Source organism: Astatotilapia calliptera, chromosome 10 (assembly GCF_964374335.1).
Source record: "Astatotilapia calliptera chromosome 10, fAstCal68.1, whole genome shotgun sequence".
Classification (NCBI taxonomy): Eukaryota; Metazoa; Chordata; class Actinopteri; order Cichliformes; family Cichlidae; genus Astatotilapia; species Astatotilapia calliptera.
The window spans coordinates 19,753,418-19,780,994 of NC_137431.1; the positions used below are offsets into that span (position 1 = coordinate 19,753,418).

At 39.0% G+C, this 27,577-nt stretch overlaps 2 protein-coding genes across 5 annotated transcripts; one reads left to right on the forward strand and one right to left on the reverse strand.

The window, feature by feature from the left end:
- Positions 1–5,596: 5,596 nt before the first annotated feature.
- nf2b (NF2, moesin-ezrin-radixin like (MERLIN) tumor suppressor b) lies at positions 5,597–17,407 on the reverse strand. The gene is made up of 17 exons (XM_026181736.2): positions 17,048–17,407; positions 16,683–16,796; positions 15,883–16,008; positions 14,977–15,099; positions 14,736–14,819; positions 14,339–14,407; positions 14,099–14,181; positions 13,876–13,951; positions 13,638–13,775; positions 11,877–11,951; positions 11,668–11,781; positions 11,437–11,559; positions 11,111–11,328; positions 10,244–10,346; positions 8,484–8,623; positions 8,224–8,395; positions 5,597–6,875 (listed from the first exon to the last, which is right to left on the reverse strand). Exons 2-17 carry the CDS (start codon positions 16,770–16,772, stop codon positions 6,828–6,830), a joined length of 1,782 nt encoding a protein of 593 aa, XP_026037521.1. The 5' UTR covers positions 16,773–16,796; positions 17,048–17,407; the 3' UTR covers positions 5,597–6,827.
- Positions 17,408–17,454: 47 nt separating this feature from the next.
- Positions 17,455–27,342, forward strand: mettl27 (methyltransferase like 27). 4 transcript variants are annotated; one of them, XM_026181739.2, is made up of 6 exons: positions 17,455–17,804; positions 18,178–18,311; positions 18,805–18,933; positions 19,167–19,302; positions 26,660–26,755; positions 26,869–27,342. In XM_026181739.2, exons 2-6 carry the CDS (start codon positions 18,192–18,194, stop codon positions 27,069–27,071), a joined length of 684 nt encoding a protein of 227 aa, XP_026037524.1. In that variant the 5' UTR covers positions 17,455–17,804; positions 18,178–18,191; the 3' UTR covers positions 27,072–27,342. The 4 variants fall into 4 exon arrangements, with proteins under 4 accessions (XP_026037524.1, XP_026037525.1, XP_026037526.1 ...); XM_026181740.2 differs by having other exon boundaries at positions 18,181–18,311; XM_026181741.2 differs by having other exon boundaries at positions 17,676–17,849; positions 18,181–18,311.
- Positions 27,343–27,577: the final 235 nt, after the last annotated feature.

The following is a 27,577-nucleotide window of genomic DNA, read 5'->3' on the forward strand; positions in this document are numbered from 1 at the left end:
CTTGATATCAGAGTTTAAGACCTCTGTTCATGGTATTGACCTAAAGATCTTACCAGATGGTCATCGTCCACTTGTAGTACAGTAGTGTCGGCAGTCCCAAAGTTATCCCTTCCTGGATCCTTTGCCTGTAGTTATGCATCTGTGCATTCCCCTCTGTAGAAAGATATTGGAAGCCAGCTACTAGACTTACCTCCTTTTCTGCCTGACCCACTCTCATCCCACCTACTACAGCACTGGAGCTCTGCTCTCAGGAGAAAAGAAGAAAGGAGCTGGTTTAGTTCCCTAGCATTACCTGTGTTTAATCCCAGTCCTAGAAAGACAAAGAGACTCTTTGGTAACCAACCTGAAATTGCTTACCTTGTTTTCATTCTTTCTTTTCATGAAACCTTTTAAGCATTTTCAAATATTACATGTCCTAGAGGCCTAAAGTATAATTTTATATAAAAGTGTAGTTGGTCATATGTTTCAGCTAAAATGAACTGAAGCTGTAGCTTAAATATCACCAATTTCTTTATATTAACGCTTAACAGAAAAATTTTCTCTTGTGTGGGTTTAATTTACCTTTTGATTAGTCGGCTCAGCTTTTAATACTTTCACCTTCTTGCCATTGTCCTTTAGTCTGTCCTCCATGTTCCCAAGCTCTAAACTGGACTCCACCACCCCATCTCTCAGTGCTCTGACTTCCTCCCATATGTCTGCTATAGATCAACTCTCCATGCCCTCTTCGATGTCTATGATACCAGGAAAGTTGTTATTTTTATGATTTCCAAACTGTCTTGTGAATAAATGACTGTGGAAGCAAGTGATTTAGTTCAGCAGTTAGGAAAAGATTCAAGGCCTGATCTCATATACAGTCATAGCTGTGCACATGTTTAACAACACACCATGAAAAGCAGTGAACCTGATACCTTTGCTAGTAACTGAGGGTTATCTGATTTAAGACTAAGAGAAGAACCCTTTTCTTTTGTCTCTCGTTCGAAATATAAAAACAGTGATAAACAATTTTTTAAAAAGTCTTTCCTTGGGTTTAATCAAGCTTTGTTTGATTTGGTTTGTCAGTCAAAAATAAACTCCGTCATGTAGCGCCCTCTGGTGCTGACAAAAATAATTATTTAGTTTACATCCAGGGATTCTTCAGATTAAGACAGACGTTTTTTTTCCTGCTCAACACAAAAACATTTTAAAATATTTGAACACCAAACTTTCACATGCATTCACTTCTACATGCACTAATGTGCACATGAAGTCTTTTACTGACAGAGCTATCATAAAAAACGCGTTCTGTCTGTGTGTTCCTTGATGTGGCTACCAACACAGCTGTGGTTTGTTTTTAAAATTCTAATTCTTATAAATAACACAAATTTAAAGGAACCCACCCGAGGGATTAATAAAGTTCTATCTTATCTTATCTTAGTAGGAGTGGCCAAGGTGAGTATGAAAGGTAATATTTGTGATTTGGTTCTGGAGTCTTAGTTGCTGGCTTCTTGGATTGGTATCCTAAGGTGTGACTGGCTGGCAGGTGGAATTCCAGAGCTGCAGCGAGTACAACGGTAAAGAGTGGACTTGAGTGAATTAATAGAAAGTATTTTTCATTTACAGGTACAGAGAACCAAGACCTGGGAGACCATGTTTTACAGCCAGGTTTCAGACAGATAACCTGGGTACAGATGGCACAAACAGGAAAGAAACTGCCAAACATGCCATCATGACATGATCTTTGCTTTCAAAGTGCTCTCATTTGGTCATAGATGTGCAAACATAAAGAAGCACACTTCTCATTTATCATGTTCAAGAGAATGTTTTTCACTCAGATGAAATTATGATAAATGGACAAACTGTTCTCTGTTAGTAGTGTTTTATTCATAAGCTTTAGGTTTTAGGATTTTTAATCACTATGGCCTTTAGAAAATTAATGTGTGTTGCCCTGCACCCTCTGCTGCTAACATACATATTTGAAATTAGTTTGGATTTTGATCACACATTTTTGTATTGTGACTAGATCTTACCATCAGTTCATCACCACTTACTGACTTTTGTCCAGGTACTGAATTTCTTTTCATATTTTCAAACAACTTTAGTATTAATTTCTAATGTGAGGAAGATTGATACCCTGAAATATGATACAAAAACATGACTTATATCTTGCTGCAAGTTTATAATAGCTTTATTATAGTCCCCAAAATTTAGGTATCAAAACAATTTGTTAGATTGATGAAATGTTCCTTATTTTTTGGATGTTTGTCACACTTAAATGTTTCAGATCATCAAACAAATTTAAATATTAGTCAAAGATACCACAAGTAAACACAAAATGTAGTTTTTAATGGAAGGTGTTTATTATTAAGGGGTAAAAAAATCCAAACCTACCTACATGGCCCTGTGTGGAAAAGCAATAAACTGACTGTGGTGTATCACATCTTTGGAAAGCTGTTCTTCTAACCACACCCAGGCCTGATTACTGCCACACCTGTTTCCAATCAAGAAATCACTCAAATAGGACCCGCCTGATAAAGCAGAGTAGATTGAAAGATTCTCAAAAGCCAGACATCAAGCTGTGATCCAAGGAAAATTAGGAACAAATAAGAAACAAAGTAAATGAGTCTGGAAACGGTTATAAAGCCATCTCTAAAGCTGTGAGACTCCTACTCTGTGGACTGACTAGACAAAAGTTTTTGGAACGTGCGTGTCCCATTACATCTGGCGTAAAAGTAACACAGCATTTCAGAAAAGGAACATCAAACAAAGAGTAAAATATGGTGGTGGTAGTATGATGATCTGGGACTGTTTTGCTGCCTCAGGACCTGCAGATGGATGGACCTGATGGTGGAAATGCAAAGGCTGCAAACCTGTAGACCAGGAGTTGTTTCTCCTACTGTTTAATTTATTTTTACTGCCAGTTTGATTAAGGGTGTGCAAAACTGTTGGTTAGGTTTAGAAGATTTTAGTTTGTCTCAAAATACAGGGATTATTAACACAAAACAGTCATGTCTTGGATTATTCTCACCTTCAAATCATCAAGTGTTGCTATACTGTTTCATTACATAAACATCTTTCCATTGTCTTAATTTTTTTTGCTAATATTTGATTGCTGTAATTATGACACTGACAATTTGTCAGTTTCTTTTAAATGCCTTTTTAATTTCATTTTAGCATGGTTTAGCTTTCTGTTTTAACTCGTTTCCAATAAACAAAATAACATAATGCACAGATAATTTCCACACCTGCATCATCAGATCTAGCAAACTTTCATTTATTGTATCACACAGCCTTAGCTGCTTTGAAAGCGCTTCCTCACGCTTAAATTGCTGTGTATATGCCTGACTCATAATCTATGAGAAGACAGATCAGACAGGACAGTCACACTGTTGTATTATCATTGTTATGAAATAATATACACAAAATAACTTGGTTACAAATCAGTGACAAAACTCATGAAACTGTAACATTTTGTCACTTCAAATTAAACATAACCCAACATTTTTTGATGTGAAATCATTCTTTAACACTGGATTTGAATCTCATTATAGAAAAATAAAAGACTAAATTACAAACACCCGCTCTCCCCCCAATAACAGATATCAAGCAAATGTGACGTTAATTGAGGACTTACAGCACAAATAAATAAGGTAAAAACAGAAAAAACAAAGCACTTAAGAACACTTCAAAGGAAAATACCATTTACACAATACCAAGGTTAGTGTAACGACCCCATGTTGAGCCCATAATTTAATCTCTCTGATAGGCTGGTCAAATAAACAAACACGATCAATGAGCACATCCAGCCGCTGCTTTTTTTCAGAATATAAAAGAAGTCTAAAGATCGCTGCATTAGTCTTCTACATGCGTATTATTATTAAACCTAATTTAAACGCTGTTAGATACCATACTGCATCTTTGGTGGTGGTGACGGTGAAGGCGTGGGGTGTTTAACACTAACCCTGAGAAGTGTGTGATGTGGGGGAAAAAAAAAAAAGCCATCCATCTGCCACTCTGTCAAGGAATTAAGAGAAAGATATCAAAGTCACCCTAATACTAAGATCAAAAAGCACAACGACACCAAATAAAATCTTAGTGTCTTAAAGTGTAACAGCAAAAAATAAAATAACATAAAATTAAGGCACATCAGCAGTAAAGTACAAAATATAAAACCTTGAAATGGCAGAGCTCAAGATTTTACAGCATTTCTATTAAACAATACAGGCTCCTGTGTGATGATTTCATTGAAGGCATTTCACAAACCAAGTAAAAGAAACACGTAGGACCACCAAAGGAGTCTCCTGACTTGTAATGCGGCTCAAAGTCTCTTCTGTACATAAATTTATATTTCTGTCCATTTCTTTGTGCTTCAGGTACACTCGGGCAGATTTTTCTTTTCTTAAGTACTTAGAAGTAGGGCTGGGCCATATCATACCGTTCACGGTAATACCGGTGTAATTTTGGGCAACGACAGGAAAATGAAATATCGCGATAGAATATGGGTAAAACGCGCATGCGCAGTGCCTTTGTTTACATACGCACATGGCGGCGACACAGAATGAGAAGAGCGAAAGTGGATCGTTAAATGAAACGGATGAACCAGAATTGGTTTGTAAAAATGCTGCAACTTCAGTGGTGTGGGACTGGTTTGGCTTTCATCCGTCAGATACATAACAAAGCACTATTTGCGGTAGAGCATGCTAGCGGGCCGTCGTTATTACCGTGTTGTTTGGAAAATACGGCACACTTAAAATCAATCCTTTGATTTTTCTGAAAATCGACAGCGCCCCTCATAATCCTGTGTGCCTTATGTATGAATTCTGGTTGTGTTTACTGACCTCGAAACGATTTTATGTGGTACACGGCGCTCAAAAATCTGTCAAATGTTTTAGTACGACTTTGCTAAGCTATGAACCCGCACTGCTTGATGGATTGTCGGAGCATTACGGCTATCGTAGGCAGGAGCCTCGCGGAGTGATACGTACTGTGCTTCAACATAATATTACCGTATTGTGTGTGTATAACCTCTTTTTAAGTTTTGTGGATATTATACATGGTCTGTTGCCGATATGTCGGCCAATTTCCACTGGAAATGCCTTTTGGTTAAACTGTCAGCAAGGAATTTGCATTTGCACTGTTACATTTTTATATAACTTTAATGATACTAACCCCATGTTTGCCTACTGGTGGTGGTCAGAGGGCCCGGTGGCGCCAGTGTCCGGCAGCCTCGCCTCTGTCAGTGCGCCCCAGCGCAGCTGTGGCTACAATGTAGCTTGCCATCGCCAGTGTGTGAATGGGTGTGTGAATGGGTGAATGACTGAATGTAGTGTGAAGCGCTTTGGGGTCCTTAGGGACTAGAAAAGCGCTATACAAATGCAGGCCATTTACCATTTAATGCACATAAAAAGCTGCTTGTTTAAGTGAAAATACATTGATGGGTTTTTTTTGCATTAATAAAGTTGTGGAGTTGTAAAGTGTTTTGTCTAGTGTCAATTATATCGTCAGTTATATCGTTATCGCAAATTTTCAAATGTATATCGTGATAAATATTTTTGGTCATATTGCCCTGCTCTACTTAGAAGTACCTAATAAGAACACATACAACAACAGTAGCCAAATATCATTCTCAGTTCAACTCTAATTTATTACATTAATAAAAACCTTTCCATTTTTTCCTCTTTAGCTAATATAACTTAATGTTAATAACAGCGACTGAACATTAAGTTAGCCTAAAGTCAGATTACTGATGTCGACATATCAAATTAAACATGTTTAAAAGACTAAAATAATGTGAAACAACTTTTCACTTGTGGAAAGTTTTTCTCTGTTGCCTTTGTTTTGGCATTTCTTTCACTAAAACATCAACAAAAGTGGACACAAGTCTGGCATTTTATGCATGAATAGGTCAGCGATCTTTGTCAGATCTCCTGAGCCAGACAGTAGGAGCAGAGAAGCATCCACTGGCAGCACCACCATGTATATATGTTCATGCCTTTTAAAACCAGGCATTTTAAGCAAGAGGAGGATCTGAGTGAGTGAGAAACCAGACGCACTACATCCTCGTATGACGGTATTTTGTCAGTCAGAAGGAAACCACACTGTAAATCACATGCATTTTATCATCTGTTACACTCTAAATGGGGACGTTATTTATAAAGCACAAAACAACCTTAGAAGCTAGAGTGAGACCATAACTTCATCACCAAAGTGTTTAGGTAATAAAATAAGATGAGCAGCAAGATTGTTTTTCATAGATTTCTATATATTGGGGCCAGAGCCTTTCGTTTACATACAGTCTACGTTCAGAGTGTTACTGAACAACAGTTGGTAAATCTGAACTCTAACCCATGCCTGAAGAATATCTTGCTTCTGTGGAAGGAACCCTGTTTACGACATTCATCGCAGCTGACATCACAACTGATCTGAACTTTGCCAACGTTGCAGCGTAATTTCTTTTTTAACACAATCCCAGTCTTAAAGTATTTTAAGGCACAAATGGATATCTCGACATTAAGCAGGCATAGTTCTGTATTTGACCACATTACAGCTAAGTATTCATTAAAACCAAACAAAAAGCATGAAATAAAAACTCCTCAGCAACATATCTTGAAGAAGCGCTCATCCAATAATGCACTCTTTCTAGATGCTGACATGCTGCAGGTGTTGCAGGTGGCAAAACTTAATCTAACAGTCTGCGCAGGAAGCCACACAAGTGTTATTAGTTCATTTCAAAGTCTTTCCAAAGAACATAGAGTTTCTGTCTGTTAGCTTCAGTCAGGTAAACGTTAACCAAACAGGCTGAGGAAGCAGAGCGTCACAGCAACTGCTCCCTCAATTTTAAAGGGCCAGGATCACACTTCTTCAAAGAAGGCCATCTGAGACATGTATGCAGAGTTTCTCTGCAAAACAAGAGAAGCATGAGCAATCATGGAGTAATCAGTAATTCTAAAAATACAAATGCAAACATTTTCAAGTATTTCATATTTGCCACATAAATGCTTTTGGCATTACAAAGTATTTACAACAGTAACTATTTACCAAGTCTGCTGATCCGGTATATCCTTAATTTAACTGAATCATCAGTATACGGCTGCATATTACATCCTGCTATCTTCAGGGCTAACTCGGTGAAACAGAAATGCGAGAATTCGAAGTGCAACGGTTTGTGTTACATGTTAAGATGCAATTTGAAATCATTTTCTTCTATGTGGTAAAATATTGACATAACAAAAGCAATTCCTTTGAAGATGTTTTCACATTAGTATAGTCAAAGGATTGAATTTAATATGAAAGAAAGCCAGGACGATGGATAACCTTTGAGTACAGTACCACTCCACTTTAAACCTTATTTGTCATCATTATAACATTTTCTTTAATCTAGACTTTTCTTAAATTCGTGTTCGAGAGATATTGTGGTGCTCTGGTTGTCCTTTGGATAATGAGATCTGAAATTCCAGCAGTGATTCAAGCTCAACAGGACAAACAGTAATTACCAGTGATGCAGTGAGTACACAGGCCAAATAAAAACTGAATTCAACTGAACTGATTGTGGTGGACTGCGTGTTTCTTGTAAACCTAGTTTATGCTGAAGAGTTTTTAAATTAGAACATTTATAAATGTGCTACAAATGAAAACAATCAATGACCTTAGGAGATAATATAAGATAAAAATAAATGATAAACACAATCTGCTTTTTGCATGTTAATGTTAATCTAGAATTTTTGAAATTTTAAGAAATATTACCCCAAAAAATTACATTTTGCACTTAAACTGTCCAAAATTTCATTTTGAATGAAAAGGTTATGTTTGGATATCAGATGTTTGTTCACAACCTGATTAACCTCCTAGGACCTGGCATCCACATATGTGGGCATCACGTTTTGGGTTATTTAGACCAAAATACTCAATTTTGCTCTACAAGGGCCTGGTATCCACTTACGAGGACATTATACTGCTACTGTTCTATCAAAATTTTAAACGAATATCCTCATATGTGGCTCTCATTTTTCTTAAAAACAAAAATAAGGTAAAAAAAAAAAAAAATCTGGTAATTCTTTGTTTTTACATTCATCAGGTCCCAATCAGCACAAATATCAAAGAAATTCAAAATGCATGCTGTGGAAGAGTTTGGGTCTTAGGATCATTAGTGGGCGTGAGCTGCAGTTACTGGTTTGGTTATACTAACACTCTGACACATAACTAAGCATCAATAAAACTAATGACATTACATGAATGGCTCATACGTACGTTGCTGTGAGCTATGTAGACGGGCTCTGGGATGTACCCCCTCGCCTCACTGTGCAGGTTGTAGAGACTGGCCTGTTGCTGCTGCTGCTCCTCCAGCTTCAGAGACTCGATCTCAGACTTGAGCTCCTTCAGCTGGTCCTGAAGATGTTTGCTCTTCTCCATGTACTCCAGCCTGTATTTATGCATGCCACAGTATCATCAACAAACAGCCAAACTGTCACTCTAAAGTGCCGTTGCAGGGGATTTAAACCCCGGCTTACCTCTCTCTCTCAATCTCCATAGAGAGCCGTTTCATGTCGGAGTCCTTGAAGTCGAGGCGTGCAGGTGGTGACTCGCAGGCAAAGTCGGCTGCTTCAGGAGGAGCAGGAGGAGCAGGGGGAGCAGAATAAGCTGCTATGAGCTGGAAGACAAGCACACAGATGTCATTTAAGTATAAATATTCACAAAGGTAAAGCACATTACACTTTTAAAATCTGGGGTCATATGAGGGCAAAAAACCAAAATAATTCACTGAATTATCATTATCAAATCAAATTCAAATTTTATTTGTCACGTACACAGTCATACACAGTACGATATGTAGTGAAATGCTTGGACAACTGCTTGTGACCTAAAGAAAACAAAAAAGGAAAGGCTATGAATAAGATAGGAAATAAATATGAAAAATTAAAAAGGGTAAATTTAACTAGGAAGGAATAAAATATAAATTAAGGTTAAAAATGAAATAACTGTACAACACAAATTAGAATGAAGGGTAAATTTAACTGGGAAAGAATAAGATAAAATATATAAATTAAAGTTGAAAATAAAATAACTGTACAACAAAATACACAATACACAATATAGAACTATATAAGAATGTATGAAGAAATCTAAATATAAATAAATATATACACAATAACAGCAGCTGTACAAGTATTAACTGGAAATGAAGAATATAGTGACCAGTGTTGTGCAAAAACAAAGTCCAGAAAGTCCAGTGTGTGTGTAAGAACCATATGTGGCTGTAGCTCAGGTGGCAGAGCAGGTCAGCCACTAATCAGAAGGTCGGTGGTTCGATCCCAGGCTGCCTCCTGGCTGCATGCCAAATATCCTTGGGCAAGATACTAACCCATGTTTGCCTACTGGTGGTGGTCAGAGGGCCCGGTGGCGCCTGTGTCCGGCAGCCTCGCCTCTGTCAGTGCGCCCCAGGGCAGCTGTGGCTACAATGTAGCTTGCCATCGCCAGTGTGTGAATGTGTGTGTGAATGGGTGGATGACTGAATGTAGTGTAAAGCGCTTTGGGGTCCTATGGACTAGAAAAGCGCTATATAAATGCAGGCCATTTACCATGTGTGGGTCAGTACTGTGTGGTGGTGTGATTGAGAGACCGTATCGCCTGCGGGAAGAAGCTCCTCCTCAGTCTCTCTGTGTTGGTCTTCAGGGAGCGGAATCGCTTTCCTGACCTCAACAGAGAGAACAGTCTGTTGTTGGGATGGCTGAGGTCCTTCACGATCTTCCTGGCCTTGGTCCAGAACATTCAGTTTTGTGTGTAATACCACTGCTATTTGAAATCCCTCATTTTGAGCAATAACACATAAAAGCATACAGCTTTCTCTAACTTGGTTACTAACAAAGTCCATTTATAGTGAATGATATAAAACACATTAATGTTTTGTGGGTTTTTTCTCGTCAATTATCCACACTAATAAATATAAATCTGCAATACTAGTAACACCCACAGATTTCGCACCTCTTCTCTTGCCATTAAAAACATTCTGGGAGACATGAAATCGCTAACTTCAAGAAATAAATGAGGGAAGTTATAGAACAATGATAATCCTCCCTAAAAAAATAACTTTGAAGATCTCAAATTGATGGTCCATATTAAGCTCATAAATTACCTAGAGCAGCTAATCAATGGCCTTTGCAGCGTAATAACACGGAGATCAGAGCTTTTATAATGAAAACAAACTCCTTCAATCTACAAAAGAAATCCAGGCATCACAGAGATCAGAGAAGCAGTAGTGTGATCAACGTACAGGGTAGGTTGTTTTGGTGATCTCCAGCAGCTTCTGCTTGGCTCTCCTCTCAGCATCCTTTGCCTCAGTCAGGTCCTGTTTCAGGTGATCAGCTTCCTTCAACCTGGAATCAAAGATTTAGTCAGTTCAACTAAGAGTAAAGTAAATACATGTGATTATTATCAGAGCAGTACTTTTTTCTTTTCTTTTTACAACTTATTCTGAAACAAAAGGAACACAAATGAAGCATTATAGGCTTCTTATCAAAGACATGAAGATCATCATGTGTCTCTCGATGACATGACAATTGGGGGGCTTTTATCCTCCTATCGAAGTGATTTGCAGACCTATTTATGCATAGCACAGTTAGCACATTTATATATAGCAGTTTAGGTTTAGGTTGAGTTTAGGTGATTTCAGTAATTAAGTTTAAGGGATCATGTGCCTTTGAGTTTAACAATGCATGTTTAAACCCAGCCTTAATGTTATAACAGAATCAAGATAATGACAGAGCAACAGACCCAGTTTTTCTAACACATTCATTTTAGAAGTGAACCCCAATGCTGTTGGTGGTTGAGGAGGAATGCTGGGTTTTGAGAGGGAAGAAAACTGGATGGAATCAAAAGCATATCTCGGGTTTCCTGCATCTTTTTTTTTACTCATTTTGAAAATAGAATAAGTGGAAAACTCTTTTTAAAATTACCACCACATGCCAGCTTCGGCTAAATCTTTGCAGGTTTATGTGAAATATTTTTAGAGGACTTTTATTAATAGTGTTTCATTTATTTAGTTACCAGTTGATAAATGTTATGCACGGACAAAAGTTATAAGGGGATTAAATTTTAACTAATGAAAATATCTCAAATAAAAACTCAAATGATTTCAGACCTCCGCTCAGACTGCTCCACCAGTTTTACAGCCAGCTGCTCCGCCTCCCTCATCTTCTGCTCCATGAGCCTCTTCTCCTCCTTGGTCTTCATGGCTGTGACCTCTAACCTCTGCCTCTCTTGCTCAGCTTCTGCAGCTTTGTGGGCCAACAGCTTCGCTTCTTCCTCAGCAATCTGAGCTTTCTCTGCCAGCAGGTCTGCTGTCTCCTCAGATCGCAGCTGGACAAAATTTATTTAACATTTAATCCAAATTTTTACAAAGTTGCATAAGATAAACTCTGAAAATCCAACAGTTATCTCAGGTACCGTAAATGACAATATTCTCACCAGTGCCTCATTAGCCAGTCGTGCCTCATCCTGCAGCTGGAACAGCCTTCTTTCCATTTCCTCTTTTGCCCGTTCCGCTTCCTCCCTCATCTGTTTCTCCCGTGCCAGGATCTGGCGCTCCATCTACATGGCGGACCATTTAAAGTTTGTTAACCACAATAAAAGATTTATGATGGATCACTGTGAGCATCCTATCTAATGTGATGTTCCAATGGAGTTGAGACCACAGACCTTCTTGCGGGCCTTTTCCTCTTTGGCTTGAGCTTTCATCTGCTGCACTTCAATTGAGTCCACCTTCCTCCTCCTCATAAACAAATCATGATTCCCAATGCACAACTGCAGGATCTAAGGAGTCAGGTGAAACATAATCAGCACAAACTTACGACATACAACATTTAACCTTTAAGTAGATGACATCACAAACACAGAGGCAAACCAACCAGCTTGTTGACACGCAGCTGAGATGAGTAGAACTTGAAAACATCTTTCTTCTTGTCCAGAGGTTTGATTGTGAACTGGAACAACATGAAAACAAAAAACAAAACAAAACATGCAGATTAACCGAGAGCACAGTTTACAACAGATCAATATGAAAGAAAATATGACACTGAAAGAAAGCAGTTTCCAATATACAGCTGTAAGGCTGTAATAATATAACTAAAAGGCAGTTCAAAATCAAAACCAAATGTCACACAGGCACGTTTGTTAACATACAACTTAAGATGTACATGGAAAATGTTACAAAAATATAAATAAGAAAAGTTAATTATCTGCATATATTAAATAACAATGCCCCTTAAATAAAATGTTATTTTCTTGCATACCAAAGACTCACATTTGTGCAATCAAGAAAATGCAACGCTTGCATGCAAAAGTATGAAATGGAATAAAACGAGGAAAATTCTATCCCTTTTTCTAGCCAGTGAGTTTCTTTGTAAAAACTGGGAATAATTATAAAGATATATACATATAGATATATAAAAAAAAAACAACAACAAAACAGAGCAAGATGCCCTGTGACAGGTTACATTGTTAAGCTGTAACTGAAAAGCTTTTCATAAGGGTGTCTGGTAGCTGACACACAAAGATCATTTTTGGCCAGGCAGTTCATTGCTGGATAGCCAACTTTATGTTCCTTCCACCATTTGAGAGAATCAGCATCACAGTCTATGTTCCAAGAAGCTTGCCAGTGATCTTTTCTTTTTAGTCGAATGTGCTACGGCTGCTCATCCGAGTATAATTTTAATGAAACATAAACAACATTGTCTCATCCCGCATCCTTTTTAATATGTCTTAAAAACTCAATATATTGTCCAGACTTACACTCAGCTAGTATTTAACGAGTGTTTCCAGGAAATCTGGTATATTTGCACAAACTATGGTTGAAAAGAAAAGGAAAATATTAAAATTAAGTGAATGTCTCTATTTAAAAAAATAAATAAATCATGATGTGATATTATAGAAATCTGTTCACTACTTTTATTACAAATTATAGCAGTAAGGAAGCTGACTAAATATTAACTGATAATTTATGGCAAAGGGGTGGGATTAAATAAGCGTTTACTTCTTCCCACTCCGTTTCAACATGTAAATTAATCAGAACGGTAGCTATATTGAAATGTATTGATTTTTTTTTGTATATTATTTTTTCTTTCTTATTTTCTTTTCTAAATGTACCTGTATATTGTTTACATGTTTGAAATAAATTATGAATCAAAGTGTCTGTTAGGACCCAAAACAAATTGCAAGAGAGTTTCTAGTGCAGCAAACCTTGTAACGGAATTCATATAGTAACAGCCAGCAACCCATGGAGGTTGCTGGCTGTTACTCACTGTTGATCACTTTCACTGTTACTGAATCTGTACTCACCAACTCTTCCCTAGGCCAGAATGACTGGATGACATTAAAATGTTGAAAATACAAATTTGTTGGAATAGGACCAAAGATGTGGAATACAATCCAAGCGTGCCCATGAATGCTGCATTTATGTTTTTAATGGATTCTCAGATACACAGACACAGTAATACAAAACAGCCATTTAAAAATACCCACAAGTGTTTCAATTCAGGTGGCAGGAACGTAATGAGAGGCAAAAAAATTGCAGACAAAATATATCAATCTAAGAGTATTTTAAGCATATTATTTTGGATGTGAGCATTATGCCCAGTTTGTCTGCAGGACAGCCCACTCCTTGCCCTTACCTCCTTTTCACTATAGGAGATATTACGGATGCCGCTCCAAGGAAAGGACTTGTTAGGGGCGAGTTTGCTGTTGGGGCTGTAGATGTGAAGACCCTGGGCATCAACTCCAAGTAGGAGGTTTGTGTCCCTCTTATTTTGCTGCCAATATATGTAGAAACACAAATGTTAACCCAAGAGACAGCAAAGTTAAATGTCAGATTCAAAAATGTGAAATCAAGTCATACTAATTCACACTCACAGTAATTTCAAAGTAGCTGACACCATACATCTCAAGATCCTGAGCAATCTTTAGGTATTCCATCTCAGCTTCATCTCTATATGGACGATGTGAAAATAAGAAAGGGGATCACACAATGATACACCGATTACACTTAAACTACATGATCTCGTGCAATCTTTTGCTAAAGGTGTTAATAAGTCTTCACATGCTGGTCTTCAGCAGCCCCCTGGGTCAGCTGTACCTGGCGAGGCCTCTGTGCTCGGCATACCAAGCTGTGATCTTCTCCTCCCACATGTCTGCTGTCATTTGGTACTGCATCACAACCTGGGATAAAGACACAGGATCACAGGGAAAATGTTAATACACTGAATGCACAGATGGTGTCTGACAAACTCGGCCAGAAATGACTGCTAACAAAAGAAAATAATTCTGGGAAGCACCAGTTTTCATAGGTCAAATCTGCAGAGACCTGTATACTTACTGTTTTTGGCAAAAGCTCATCTTGTGCCAGGAAGCCTGGTTTATGGAAGTTTGTATCAAAGTCTCCATACTGAAAGGGAAACAACAGTAAACAACAAATCAAACATTAATGACACACAGAGGAAAATATTTATTCAGAGTTTGGTTGAATAACAAAGGTCATTAGGATCTGTGCAGTAAATAAGTTGCCCTTTATCAAATTTTAGCCCTTTTGTATCTCATGAATGCACTGCTCTTCATGCTGTCCATATAACTAATCTGCATTATATTGATTTTGTTTCATATTTGCATGATGGTCTCCAGCAGCAAATGTACTCCAGGAGACTAATTATTTTCAGATAAAAGAAGGCCGAGCAACTGCTGGTTTAGTGAGAATTTGACCCTCCAAATTTTCTTACCTTAGCTTGGACGGCATATGATGCCAACAGAACTGAAGCTTCAGGGGAGCAGAATATCTCTTCATCTAATATCTGTTTTTTTACCTAAACAAGAGTTTGACAACATGTGTGAACATGTACTGAGCTACATAAAAGCTTCTTAGACGTGAGGTAAATGCTACACACAGGTCGAGTTAAAATTCAAAATAAACTAAAAGAAAGAAATTCACCTAAAGGTTTCACCACAAAGTTATCAGAGTACCTGTAAGAAGAAGAGGTGTTGAGTTATTTCTTGAACCAGCTCTTCTTCTACTTTTTCCGGGAAAAATTTAGCAAGGAAATTAAATGTTATGGGAGAGTCCTTAGGAACCTCCTGGTCCAAGACCTTGATGAAAGATGAAAAGGAAAAGTTATTATATTGTGTTTATACAACCATTCAAAAAAAGTTGGGGTATTGGGCAGAATACAGTGATCTGCAGATCCTATAAAGCCATATACGTTTTACAGAAGAACATAGAAAACATCATGTTCCATTCCACGGAAAACAAATTTCTCAACTCATTTAGAATTTCTCTCTTCCAGCATGAAGAAATATTTGCACGCTGAAATACAACGCTGACTGATCTAGCCAATATAAATGTCTTATTTAAGCAACCTGTATAACCTTCCAAATATCCAGGTGACCTCTTTTTCCGGGAAAGCCTTCCATAATTCCATACTTCATAGTAGAGTCCAGGTACTGCCTGGCTGCAGTTCACCAGCTGAAATCATTTGGTACTCCATGGTACAAAAAAATACGAAAAAGCTAGAATATTAACTAGAATATTAACTCTGACAAGAACGGGACAACATTCATCTCCCAGAAATCCAGCAGCGGCTCTCTTCCTTTTCCAGATTTTTACAGGCTGGTATTAAAAGAATAGTGCATGCTTCACAGTGGTAAACATGACCCTGTCCCAACTTTCCTAAAATGGGACATTTTTGCCGTTCAAAGATTTTATATGCATTTATAGTCTATTGTGAATAACATGTGGCTCTATGAGGTCTGTAAATTATTGCGCCATGTTTTTATTGACATTTTACACTCTTTTTTTTTTTTTAATTGGGGGTTTATTTGTTTATCTTTGGATCTCAGAGCCAATCTCCTTAGAATTATTCCTTCACTTACCCGCTTGTCTGGTTTTAGCCAGGCATAGGTATCCTTTACTGTGTACCTAAGTCCAAAAAACCAGGTCTCCCTCAAACCAACAGTTCGACATACCAGGTCAAAGAGGTCTTTACCTTTCCACTTGACCTGAAAAGAAAAGAGTTAGAAAGATATGAGCAAGTGAAAATGCTCAAAGCAAGGGTATTTGCAGCTGGAGCCCTTTAACTGTCCTGTCTCAATATAAAGAAAAATGTAAGAATAATTATTATAAGAATGTTTCAATCCTGGTGTACTGGCAGGGCTCCCTGCAGTGTGTTATAGTGTAGGTGGGACACATCCCCAAGAATCTAATGTATCCTGTGAAATGTAATCTTTCACAGGACAAAAATGAGCTGTGGTTTAAAAAGATAACATATCAATGTTTGTGGGGGGAAAGCAGCGGTATTATTTCACACAGCAGAGGCCCCACATGAGTATAGCCATTGTTGACTGTCATTTACTTGCTCAATCAATCACAAGATAACGTGTGTCAGGATCTATAACTGCTGCTGATAAACTATCTCCTGGGTAAACCCACACATGAGGTTGCATGACATGCGTCTTAGATTACAGCAGTGCCCTTCACGTTTAAAACCAGTGAAAGGCCTCGTACAATTTTGCCCAATTTAACTTTTGCAAGGTGTGATGCATGGACTTTTCAAGCAATTCTTTACTGTTAATCTGGGGGTTCATTTTAAATGAGCCAAAGATTATATATAAAAATGTAATCACAGTTAATTATTATACTTCGACATATCATACAGGCTCGCATATATCCATACCTCGCAGCTAAACTCCATTTCAGCATCCATAGTGATAACTTTGACTTTAAAAGTCTTTGGCTGCTTCTTCTTTAATCCCAGGATAGACATTTTGAAGACGTTTCGGTCAAAAAGCTGTGGAAAAAAATTAACACAACAGATTATAGAGCTACAAATTACATTTAACAAGTGATACGATGAACCAACTCATGACTTAAGTAGCATGTTTTTAATGTAATTTACGGTGTTAAGCGCATGGAAGGAACTGCTTCTTGATCATGTTCTCTTTAGCATCCAAACGATAATTTAGTTTTTCCAGCGGTTTTAGAGATACGAAAAAAATTAATCAAAACAACATGCATTAAAAAGTTAGATGGGGCCATTACCGCTTAATAAAGTTTGAAACTTCTGGTGTCCAACAACTCTGAGAAGAGGCAGGGCTTTTGTGTGGGGAGAGCAATGCTAGGCTAACATTTACTACAACAAACAGCAGTTAGCTTCCCAGCTATGCCACGAAAACCGAGCAGAAAAAGTTGTAGAAAGAGCAAAACTTTTGAGAAACTCCCATGATGAAATACATCTAATTAAGCGAAATTCAGATGTTAAAGCTGATTCAAATAACACTTGGGAACAACTGTGCTAACTCTCTCGGTTTTAGGTGGGTTAGCTTTCTGTTAAAATCTAGGACGACTTTCCAGAAGATTTTTGTTTTGATTCCCAAACACTCTACAGGTGGGAACACGAATAGCAACTGTGGATAACGCTACTGCGCATGAGCAAGCGTGAGTTCAAAGGCCTCCTTCGGTGGTTGTTGGGAAATACTGGTTCCAGGCGTGGTGTGTGGCCGTGAATGCAGCATATAGCAAAGATCACATACTATAAAATAAAATGTATAGGAAAGAAAATAATCTGAAAGAATGTAAACGCCTCTTTATGGCGGAAAAAGAGCAGAGAAAGCTGCCTCTTTACCTGAAAGACTTTACTGAGGGAATAGCCTGCCCGCCCTTTTATACAGTCATTGGTTGCTTCCTGGTGTTGCTGCACAGGCTCTCGGTGTCCCCGATTCAGTTTGCAGCAGTAATCCTGTCTTTATTGTTGGAGTGTGAACGGAGAAAGAAGAAAGATCCAGGGAGACGACCGCTGGTAAACTGGCACCCTGTCTCTGTATCTTGACACGTATACATATATGTATGTATGCAGCAGATTGTGTCTTCTGCAAGCCGAAAGAGCCCGTGTTATTTACTACATTGCAGAAGTTATAATAATACAATAAAAAATAATGATAATAATGTGCAGCTGTTGTGTTAATTGATTAATGATTCAGTCTGTTCAGACAAACGTATGCTGGTTTTAGTTTCCAAAATTGTTCATTTTTGCTCTTTAATTAGGCTAATGTGAAAGTAGTCAACAGATCTGTTGAGTAGACGAACAAATTAAAACTGTATCTGTAATGTGTATGCACACTTGGAGTCTCTGGTTGTTATGATTTTGCTTGACTATGTTTGTTTCTTCTCAGCAGGTGTGTATATAATGTCAGCTGTGGCTAACACATTTGAAAATGTGAAAGCAGTTATTCTATCAGCCCATAAAAACACAACATCAACGGACAAGGTCTCCTTTTACAACTCCTGGGCAGAGAACTATGATCAGGTGAGATAACCTTACCTTTTATATTTTACTAATACTTGCTGATTTTTATTATTAGCCACATCACTGCCTATATGGCTTGTTTTTCTATTCTAGTTCCTTGTAGTTTACATGCTTAAATGTTATCTGTATTGTTATAATTTTAGGCACTAGTGTTACATTTGTCACTCTGTTGTTTTGTATGGTATCACCTTTAGTCTACTGTAATTTTTTAGCAATGTTTGACACGTACTAATCTTTTGGATGGATATCTAATGGATAATAGTGAAAATATTGGTACTTTTTTCCAGGTCAATAAAATAAATTGTTAGCACAGTGCAATTTTATTATAAGAAGAATATGCATCTGAAAATACAATGTTGTGAAATTTATCGTTACATATGTAATATAAAGTAAAAGAGTACAAATTACAGTTCTATAGGATTTATCTGATGGAACAATGTTATGTATGTGTTTCATACATAATTAATGGGTAACTGTTCATGTTTTTGAGTAGGATGTGGCTGTCCTGGATTACCGTGCACCAACTCTGGCAGCAAACTGCATCTCTTCCCATTTCAGTGGAGATCGTGAAGGTGCCGTCGTATTGGATGTGGCCTGTGGTACAGGACTGGTGGCCACACAGGTAAAATAGAAAAAGAACACATGGCCTCAGGGAGAAACTGTAAATCTGCAGTCTTAATGAAGTGATTTGCAATTTAATATCTGACAAATCCTTTTTTGAAAACATTGTTGATATTTGATCTTTTTCAGTCTTAATAAATGTCTAGAAATTTCTTATAATGTAGTGACCTTTTCTTTCTTGATTCTACAACTTAATAACTATGTGTCTGATAACAACCTAAACATGTTGCACAGTTGAAGAAACTTGGATTTGGAAAGTTTGTGGGGGTAGATGGAAGCAAAGCTATGTTGGAGTTGGCAAGACAGAGCGGGTTGTACCAGGATTCGAAGCAGATCATGCTGGGAGAGGAGCCACTGCCTATCCAGTGGGGTATTTAAAGCTTTATTATTATTTTATCCAAGTCATTAATTACTGTGTAATTAAATTTTCGGTTCTCAGGTAAGATGCTTTTAATTAGTGCTTGTGTGTCTCTATTTTTCAGAGCTATTTTAAAATTATCGCATTTCAAGTGATTGTTTTCACGTTTTTTTATTGTTATGAAATCTAAAATCATAATTGTTAAGTCTAATTGTTGAATGTCGCCATTGTGTTTCTTAAATTTGTATAGTCTTAGTTTAAGCAGTAGGATCAAAGCCATTCCTTTGATCCTGACCACCTCTCCAGCCACTCTGTGCTGGGGGAGGTTTTATTGTAGATACATCCTAACTTGAAGATCTGTTTGATGTTTGGTAGAGCTTCCTACCCTTTGTATGGTTTCACTGTGTTATCTTTGGTAAACCATACATTGGGTGTGGGGGAAGACTACCCTCTTTATGACCAAGGATGTTGTTCCTGCTTTTAGGTTTTATGACCCTTTGACCAACACACACACACACACACATTCTCACATAACACACACATTCTCACACACACACACACACTCAGTGTATACATTTACATACAGTGCCTTGTCTTTGTAACCAAAGGGGGGTTGCAAGGGGAGGTGTTTTGTAAACTATTGTTTGAAGTTTGTCAATAAAAGGCAGCGAGAGGAGGCCACCAGTGTGGTCATTTCAACGTGCTGGTCACAGACGAGAGGCCTCCCTTGCGCAAGAAATCGATCGAACACTGTTGCCTTGCTTTTCTTTCATGGGAATAAGTCTTGGATACAGCGGGGTCTGAGTTTAGACCCAACATTTATTTGGTCCTTCGGAGCCGGAGCCTAACACATTGCATCCACCGAGGAGAGGGAGAGGACGCCACCGCAACGTCTGGGATGATTGACGTAAAGCCCTGGTGTTTTTGGCTTGCCACCAGGCCGGGAAGTTTGCGCCTGACCTCCCCTCGGGATGGATGACGATTGACGGGATCCAGAGACTCTTCCCATGAACGTAAACAAACAGTGAGTACAGAAGGCCTTAGAGAGCGTCTCTATAACCGCGTGAATGAATGTGGGATCCTATAAACGCGTCACCGTGATTCTGCGTGAAACGTTTGAGTCCCGGGGAGCGCTGGTCACGAGAGCGCACGTGGACCCAAAACAATAGAGAGCGGCTACGGGCTGTGCGTTAAACGTGAGTCCGGGAGCGCGCTAGCCGCGTGAGAGAGACGCAGGCTTCTCCGCCGTTTGGGGCGTAGAGAGTTCTCCGCCATTTGGGGCGTGGAGAGAACCTAGGTTCAGAGTCCGGAATCTCCGCCATTTGGGGCGTTGGAGAGTGTCCGAAGGTTGAATTCTCCGCCATATGGGGCGTTTGAGAGTTTTCAACAGAGAGCGCTAGCTGTGCGTGCAGACGCAAGCGATAGGCCTATGTTGTGTGTGTGTGCGGGCCAGACGTGGTCTGCGTGAGTGTGGCTGATTGTTGTCTTGTAATGGAGAATAAAATGTGTAAGTCTGCCTTAGAAGGAGATGTAAAATTTATGCAGAAAGTTTTACCAGGCAGCACGCAGTATGTAGGTTGTTGGTATAAGAAATGTGGATTTGAAGGGACATTAGTGGAAGTTAAGTGTAAAATGCTGGTAGAAAGAATAGCTGTAAGTGTAGCAGGTAAAACAGGTAAAGCGAAGCAGAGGAAGGAATTGCAGTTAGCAGTTGGTAAGTTGTGGCTGGAGCAGGCTCAGAAGAGGAGAGAAGCACAGAATGTTAAAAGAGCAATATTGCAAGAAGTAGTTGTGAAACCTGAGGATGAAACTACAGCTCAATCCACTGCAACTACTCTAGAACAACACCGTAGAAAAGCATTAGGAAGAGCAAGAATGTTAGCAGAAAGTAGAGTCAGAGAAGAGCGTGAGAGAGCAGAGGTAGAAGTGGAGGAGAGATTAAAGGCATATTAGGAGCAGCATTGAGTCCAAGACAGACTAGGCAAGAGAGGAGACAGAAAGGAAAGAAAGTGAACACAAACGTTACAACTACATATCCATCCCTGACACAACACAAAAAAAAAAACCATATGGTGTTTCTGTAACAGAGTGTGAAGATGAAGAAAGTTTTTCTCCTGATCAATTCCGCGAGTGTGAGAGTGTCTGACGTCATGGTGTGTGTGAAAGGTATCCAGCTGGGGCAGACGTGATTCTGCATGTCACCTGCCCAGTGGACAAAAAGAAATAAAATAGTTGTGTGGATGAATGATGGCACGAAGAGTGTTTGGTGTTTCTCAGTCTGAAACAGCTGTAATGCTATTTTCTGTTTTGGAGAAAAGTACAGTTAAAGAAAAAAAACAGAGAGAGATGTGTGTTGTTTTAAGCAGTGATGAGAATAATGGAAGTGTGGTGAGAGATGAACACAAAAACATACTGAAAATGCATTAACTATACTAACCCTACATGCATTTACACATAAATGATACTCATGAAGACCAGACAGCATCTTAAGCATGAGATTCTGTTTGTCATCTTGTCCAAGTCACTAGTAAGATGAAAGTGATACATAGACTAGTGGACTGAATATTATAGGAGGACAGATGGTTGCATCATAGAGGAGGAAACAGAATGCTGATGAGAGGTCTTAAATGAGTGAGTTGAGTGAGCTGATTGTGAGTTTCTGGTGTGTGAAGAAGTTTTACCATGGCACACATTTAGTTACATGAGAACTAAAACTTATTATGTGCTAAGACAACAGGGTTATGCTGTATGTTGTGTGTATGGCTGATTGGATGAATGTTTGAGATTAAACTGGCTGTTTGATTTGTCTTTATTACTAAAGTTGAACCTGCCAATTGGGTTGTTACGATTTATCCCCCTGGCATGAAGAACACGTGTCATGACTTAAACAAGGCCTTTCTTTCCATTATTTTCTTTGATTTCTTTTATTTTCTTTCTTTTATTTTGTTACTTTCATGGTGCACTGAAAGTTTTGTTTGATGATCTCTGTTGAGCAGATCTGCACGATTAGAATCGAAGCGTCGTCAAGAAAACTGTTGCAAAGTGAGCTTCTCCAAAATTAAAATGGGCTCTTATTTGGGACAATCAGGAAACAAATTCCTGTCCAAAAGGATTCAACGAGGAAATCCAGTCTAAATTATTTTTCTTTTTGAAATGACGTTGTTTTGCTGAGCGTGGAAACGGATGCGACGATAATTTCCACAATTAGCTAAAGAAGGAATCACTGAGTGAATGAGTAAGAATTTTAAAATAAATGGGGAACTGACTGACTGACTTAACACCATTGTGTGAAGTCAACCCCCGCTTGACAAAGGTGTGGATGTATCTCTGTGTGTGTCTCTGTTACAGGAGCAGAAAGATGATAGCAACATCTGAGGTTGCGTGATGGTTTAACCTTTTAAATGCCATTTTTATGTTTGTGAATCTATCAGAGGTGTGTTATTCATGGGCTTGTGGTACTCACAGAAGTTACTGTGAGAAAGTGTGTACACACCTGCGCAGCGCTAACATTTGCATTTTTTCTTACAGCATTGCAGTTTTTCATGTGATTTGATGATGTGGTTTTTAGCAGAACAACTGGTGGATGTTTGTTTCTTTATTTCAGGTTTTGTTTTCTTTAAGAGTGCATGTAGCATTCAGCAGAAGTGGACAAGTGACATGAGTAAAACAAATAAGAGATTACGATATTTATGGAATAGTTTATTATGGGCTCATTTGCTGGCCACTTTTGGACCCATAATAATATATGAGTGGAGTGACTTTGCTTAAGGGAAGTCACCGATTACATTAATGTTAACTGAGCACATGGGATGATCCATGTTTGAGGCGAATTATGGTAACAATAGTGATTTAATGATTTGAGAAAACCTGCACATGACACTTGTCTTGCTGATGCTGAATGCTTGTTATCCTTGTGATATACTTGTTTATAAGTGTGAAGTTTGATTTTACTTCCAGATCTTGTTTTCCAGGCCATGATGGTGAGTATGCAGGCTCCTGGTGGAGCCAGTTTTTAAGGCAGGGATCCAGGTTTGGTGAGTTGACGCATGAGAGTGTCCATGCGTCAAGAGGTGGGGTCCAGAAGTAACATTAAACAATGTTTACTATTATTGTTGCAGTGATTTGTGTGATTAGCTGTTTATTTACAAGTATTAAACCTATGCAAGTGGTGCATCCATGTTCAGATGAGGCTTTGATGGCCTATAAGTGAAGTTCACTGATTACAATGTGGAATAACATTGAGATGTTAAATAATTTGGAATAAATTATGGGAAAACGTAGGAGTTTAATGAGTTTAGAATAAACCTGCAATGATACTTGTCTCTGTGATGCTGAATACTTTATTACTCTTATGATCTACAGTTGGTTGCGAATGTGAAGTTGTTTTAAATTTAAGACTTTGTCTTCTGTGATACAGGAGCTGGGAGCTAAACAAGCTGAACATTTAAGTGCTGATTAATGTTTTTACACAGGGTTACAGCTTGGAGTGAAGCTGCTCCAAGGGACAAACCCTGGAGATTGTTTTAGGGAGACTGTGCAACATTCTTGTACATGTCTCATTGGGGAGTTGACACATGGCGAAAGCCGTGTGGCGAGAGGAGTGTCATTTTTTCAATTTGTAGATGTCGTGAGATGCCATGATGAGAAGGAGTGACTGAGAGGATCGCCCACAAAATGGAACCTGAGGGAGCGTGCCAAGCTCCAAAAAGTGACAGCGCAGAGGAGGTCCAGCGATGGACTTGTGGTTCTGTGAACAGCACAAATGCAAGGAGCAGAGCCTGAAGTCTGGAGATTGGATGATGATAAGGCCATGGAGAGGAAGTGCTGGTCCAGTCCATGGTGGGAAGGTCCATATCGGATGCTGCTGACGACGACCACAGCAGTGAAGATTGCCGGAAGGAACACTTGGATATATCAAGCGCACTGCAAGAAGGTGACACACATCCAGGCCAGCTCGGAGTAAGTGGCAGGAAGACCGGGAACAAAGGGGGGGGAAAGCCTCCAGGGCCCCTCGTCTCAATCCGGTGAAGAAACCAACTGAGCCACAGGTACTCATCAGAATGGCTGGGAATGTGCTGTGCATCTTCTTGTGCCTGTGGACCCTGAGTGGGATGACAGGAGCGCATTGGGACAGAGCAAATCACACCCAGTACCCGCATGGGTTTTCAACCAACTACTGGTGGCAGTTAAAGAACACAACCGGATAGCATCACTTGGAGCGAGACAGTTTGTTTGGTTGCTTTAGCAACACATCCAGGAACACTGCCAACTTTTCAACTGCTCTGAACCTGAATGGAAGGTTGATTCACCAGTAGCTGGGAAGGTGAACTGCTCTGGTGAGACAGACCTGCTCGTCTGACTCAAAGAATATGACTTGTTGCAGGACATTATACAGTTAAACGAACTGGAAACAGGCCAATTGCCTATGTGTACGAAGGACAATGGATTAGCCCAAGTTGGAGATTAACCATGGAACATGGCAACATCACTTATTCTTTTGTCTTTTGCAAGAAGGATGTAAACAGAGAAGCCTTTTGTCTACATTTACATCATGAACACTTGAGGTTTTGAGCCAAGAAGATCAAAACAGCTTGATCCAATTTCCTTTACAAAGCTTTTTCTGTGGTGACAACAGGACAGGAGAAGAGTTGTAAATGCAGATAATTCACCAGTTGACTCTAACCCCCACAGGATGCCTACAGTGAAAAGATTTGGGGGGTTGATAGGAGTCATAAAGAAGGGTGTTGACCAGGCTGCAGCTTTGAAGTTAGCTGAGAGCCATATGGACAAACAATAAAGTCAACTGATGCGTTTAAATACCTATGTCTGTATACAGTTGGATTGTAGAGACATATGATTTTTGAGAATGATGATTCTTCTTGTTTGACCTTTGACATTCAGTTGTGTACTTGAAGAAATACATAATGACACGACAGGAGTAGATCCGCCACAAGGCTGGATAGCTTGGTTACCGTCTGGTCCTTGGTGGCATCTTCTTTTGAAAATATTAATTCCTGTTTTTGGACTGTTGATACTGATTTGCTTATGTATAGGATGTAGTTTACTGTGCATGAATGAAATCTACACTGACACTGTCAAACAAAGGGTGCATAAGTTGAAATTTAAGTATACAATGACAAAAAGGAGGGAAATGTTAAGTCTAATTGTTGAATGTCGCCATTGTGTTTCTTAAATTTGTATAGTCTTAGTTTAAGCAGTAGGATCAAAGCCATTCCTTTGATCCTGACCACCTCTCCAGCCACTCTGTGCTGGGGGAGGTTTTATTGTAGATACATCCTAACTTGAAGATCTGTTTGATGTTTGGTAGAGCTTCCTACCCTTTGTATGGTTTCACTGTGTTATCTTTGGTAAACCATACATTGGGTGTGGGGGAAGACTACCCTCTTTATGACCAAGGATGTTGTTCCTGCTTTTAGGTTTTATGACCCTTTGACCAACACACACACACACACACATTCTCACATAACACACACATTCTCACACACACACACACACTCAGTGTATACATTTACATACAGTGCCTTGTCTTTGTAACCAAAGGGGGGTTGCAAGGGGAGGTGTTTTGTAAACTATTGTTTGAAGTTTGTCAATAAAAGGCAGCGAGAGGAGGCCACCAGTGTGGTCATTTCAACGTGCTGGTCACAGACGAGAGGCCTCCCTTGCGCAAGAAATCGATCGAACACTGTTGCCTTGCTTTTCTTTCATGGGAATAAGTCTTGGATACAGCGGGGTCTGAGTTTAGACCCAACAATAATTTTAAAAAGTAAAAGAATTACTGTTATTGTCATATGATATTATTTATCTTTATATTTTATACAACACTTACCTGTTATTGCTTTCCTATGTCATTGTCATTCTCTGTACTCATATTAGGAAATTGTCCTTATTTCTGCTCAAGGTAATTTTTATATGTTGTTAAATTATAAATTTAATTGGCTCAAGAGTTGGCAGTTCATCCTGTAATCGGAAGGTTGCCGGTAAGAAGCCCCGGCTCTGACAGTCTCGGTCGTTGTGTCCTTGGGCAAGACACTTCACCCGTTGCCTACTGGTGGTGGTCAGAGGGCCCAGTGGCACCAGTGTCCGGCAGCCTCGCTTCTGTCAGTGCGCCCCAGGGCAGCTGTGGCTACAATATAGCTTGTCATCACCAGTGTGTAAATGTGTGTGAATGGGTGGATGACTGAATGTAGTGTAAAGCGCTTTGGGGTCCATAGGGACTAAGTAAAGCGCTATACAAATACAGGCCATTTACCATTTATAAGGACATGCTTTCATGTTAAAAGATTATGCCCATGTTTTAAGTCCAAGCCTTATCCTTAAAGCACTAATTCCCCTTTTCTACCTTTTGCAGTAGATTCGTTTGATGTGGTTGTGATTGTTGGAGGACTAAGTTTTGGTCATGTCCCTCCTGCTGTGGTCAGAGATCTGTGCAAGTCCACCAAACCAGGTGTGAATATGTTTTTGTTGTTGTTGTTCCAGTGCTGTCTCACCTACAGTTTCCCATCACTTTACTGAAGATGAGCTCTCATCACTTACTGCACTATCATCTCTTTCCACCAGGTGGCTACATTTGCATGACTACCAGAAGTAACCAGGACAATCTGGAGTACAAAGGCTTTCTTGACTCTGAGCTCAGGCAGATGGAGAACGAGGGGCTTTGGACTTGTGTGGAGGTCACAGAGGTGGAAAACTGGGAGAGAGCTGTGTCGGAGCACGAGGATGGCTACATATCTGGCGCTGTATATCTCTACAAGAAACTATAATTATACATATATCACAAAAGTGTATGGTGGTTTAAAATCACACCAGCAAAGGTGCAAAATAGACTTATTAGAGAAGAAACAAAAACTGGATAAAATTGACGTAAGATTAAAAAGGAAGGCTTGATTTTTGCATTTGCAGAATTAAGTAGGCTCAAAGATGGAAAGCTGCTTTCAACCAAATGAGTATCTTGCAACTGAGTAACAGGTTTTTCCTTATTGAAAGTAAATGAACCATTTTCTAAATAAATGGTTGTATAACTTGCGTCTGTAACTGTGTCTCTTGTGCATTAATATCTGCCATCCACTAATAAGTGAGTTTATGTGGTTACATTTTCTAATTCAGTGATTTAGTTGGCTCAGATGTTAGGTTATCCCCTTTGTGCTTAAAACTTTATTAACTTTATTTGCTATTTGTTTTAAATTTTAAAACTAATCAAGTCGATGAGAAATTGGACAATTATGCTTCTGTACACCACCACAGTGGATTTTATGTTAAGCAACCAAGA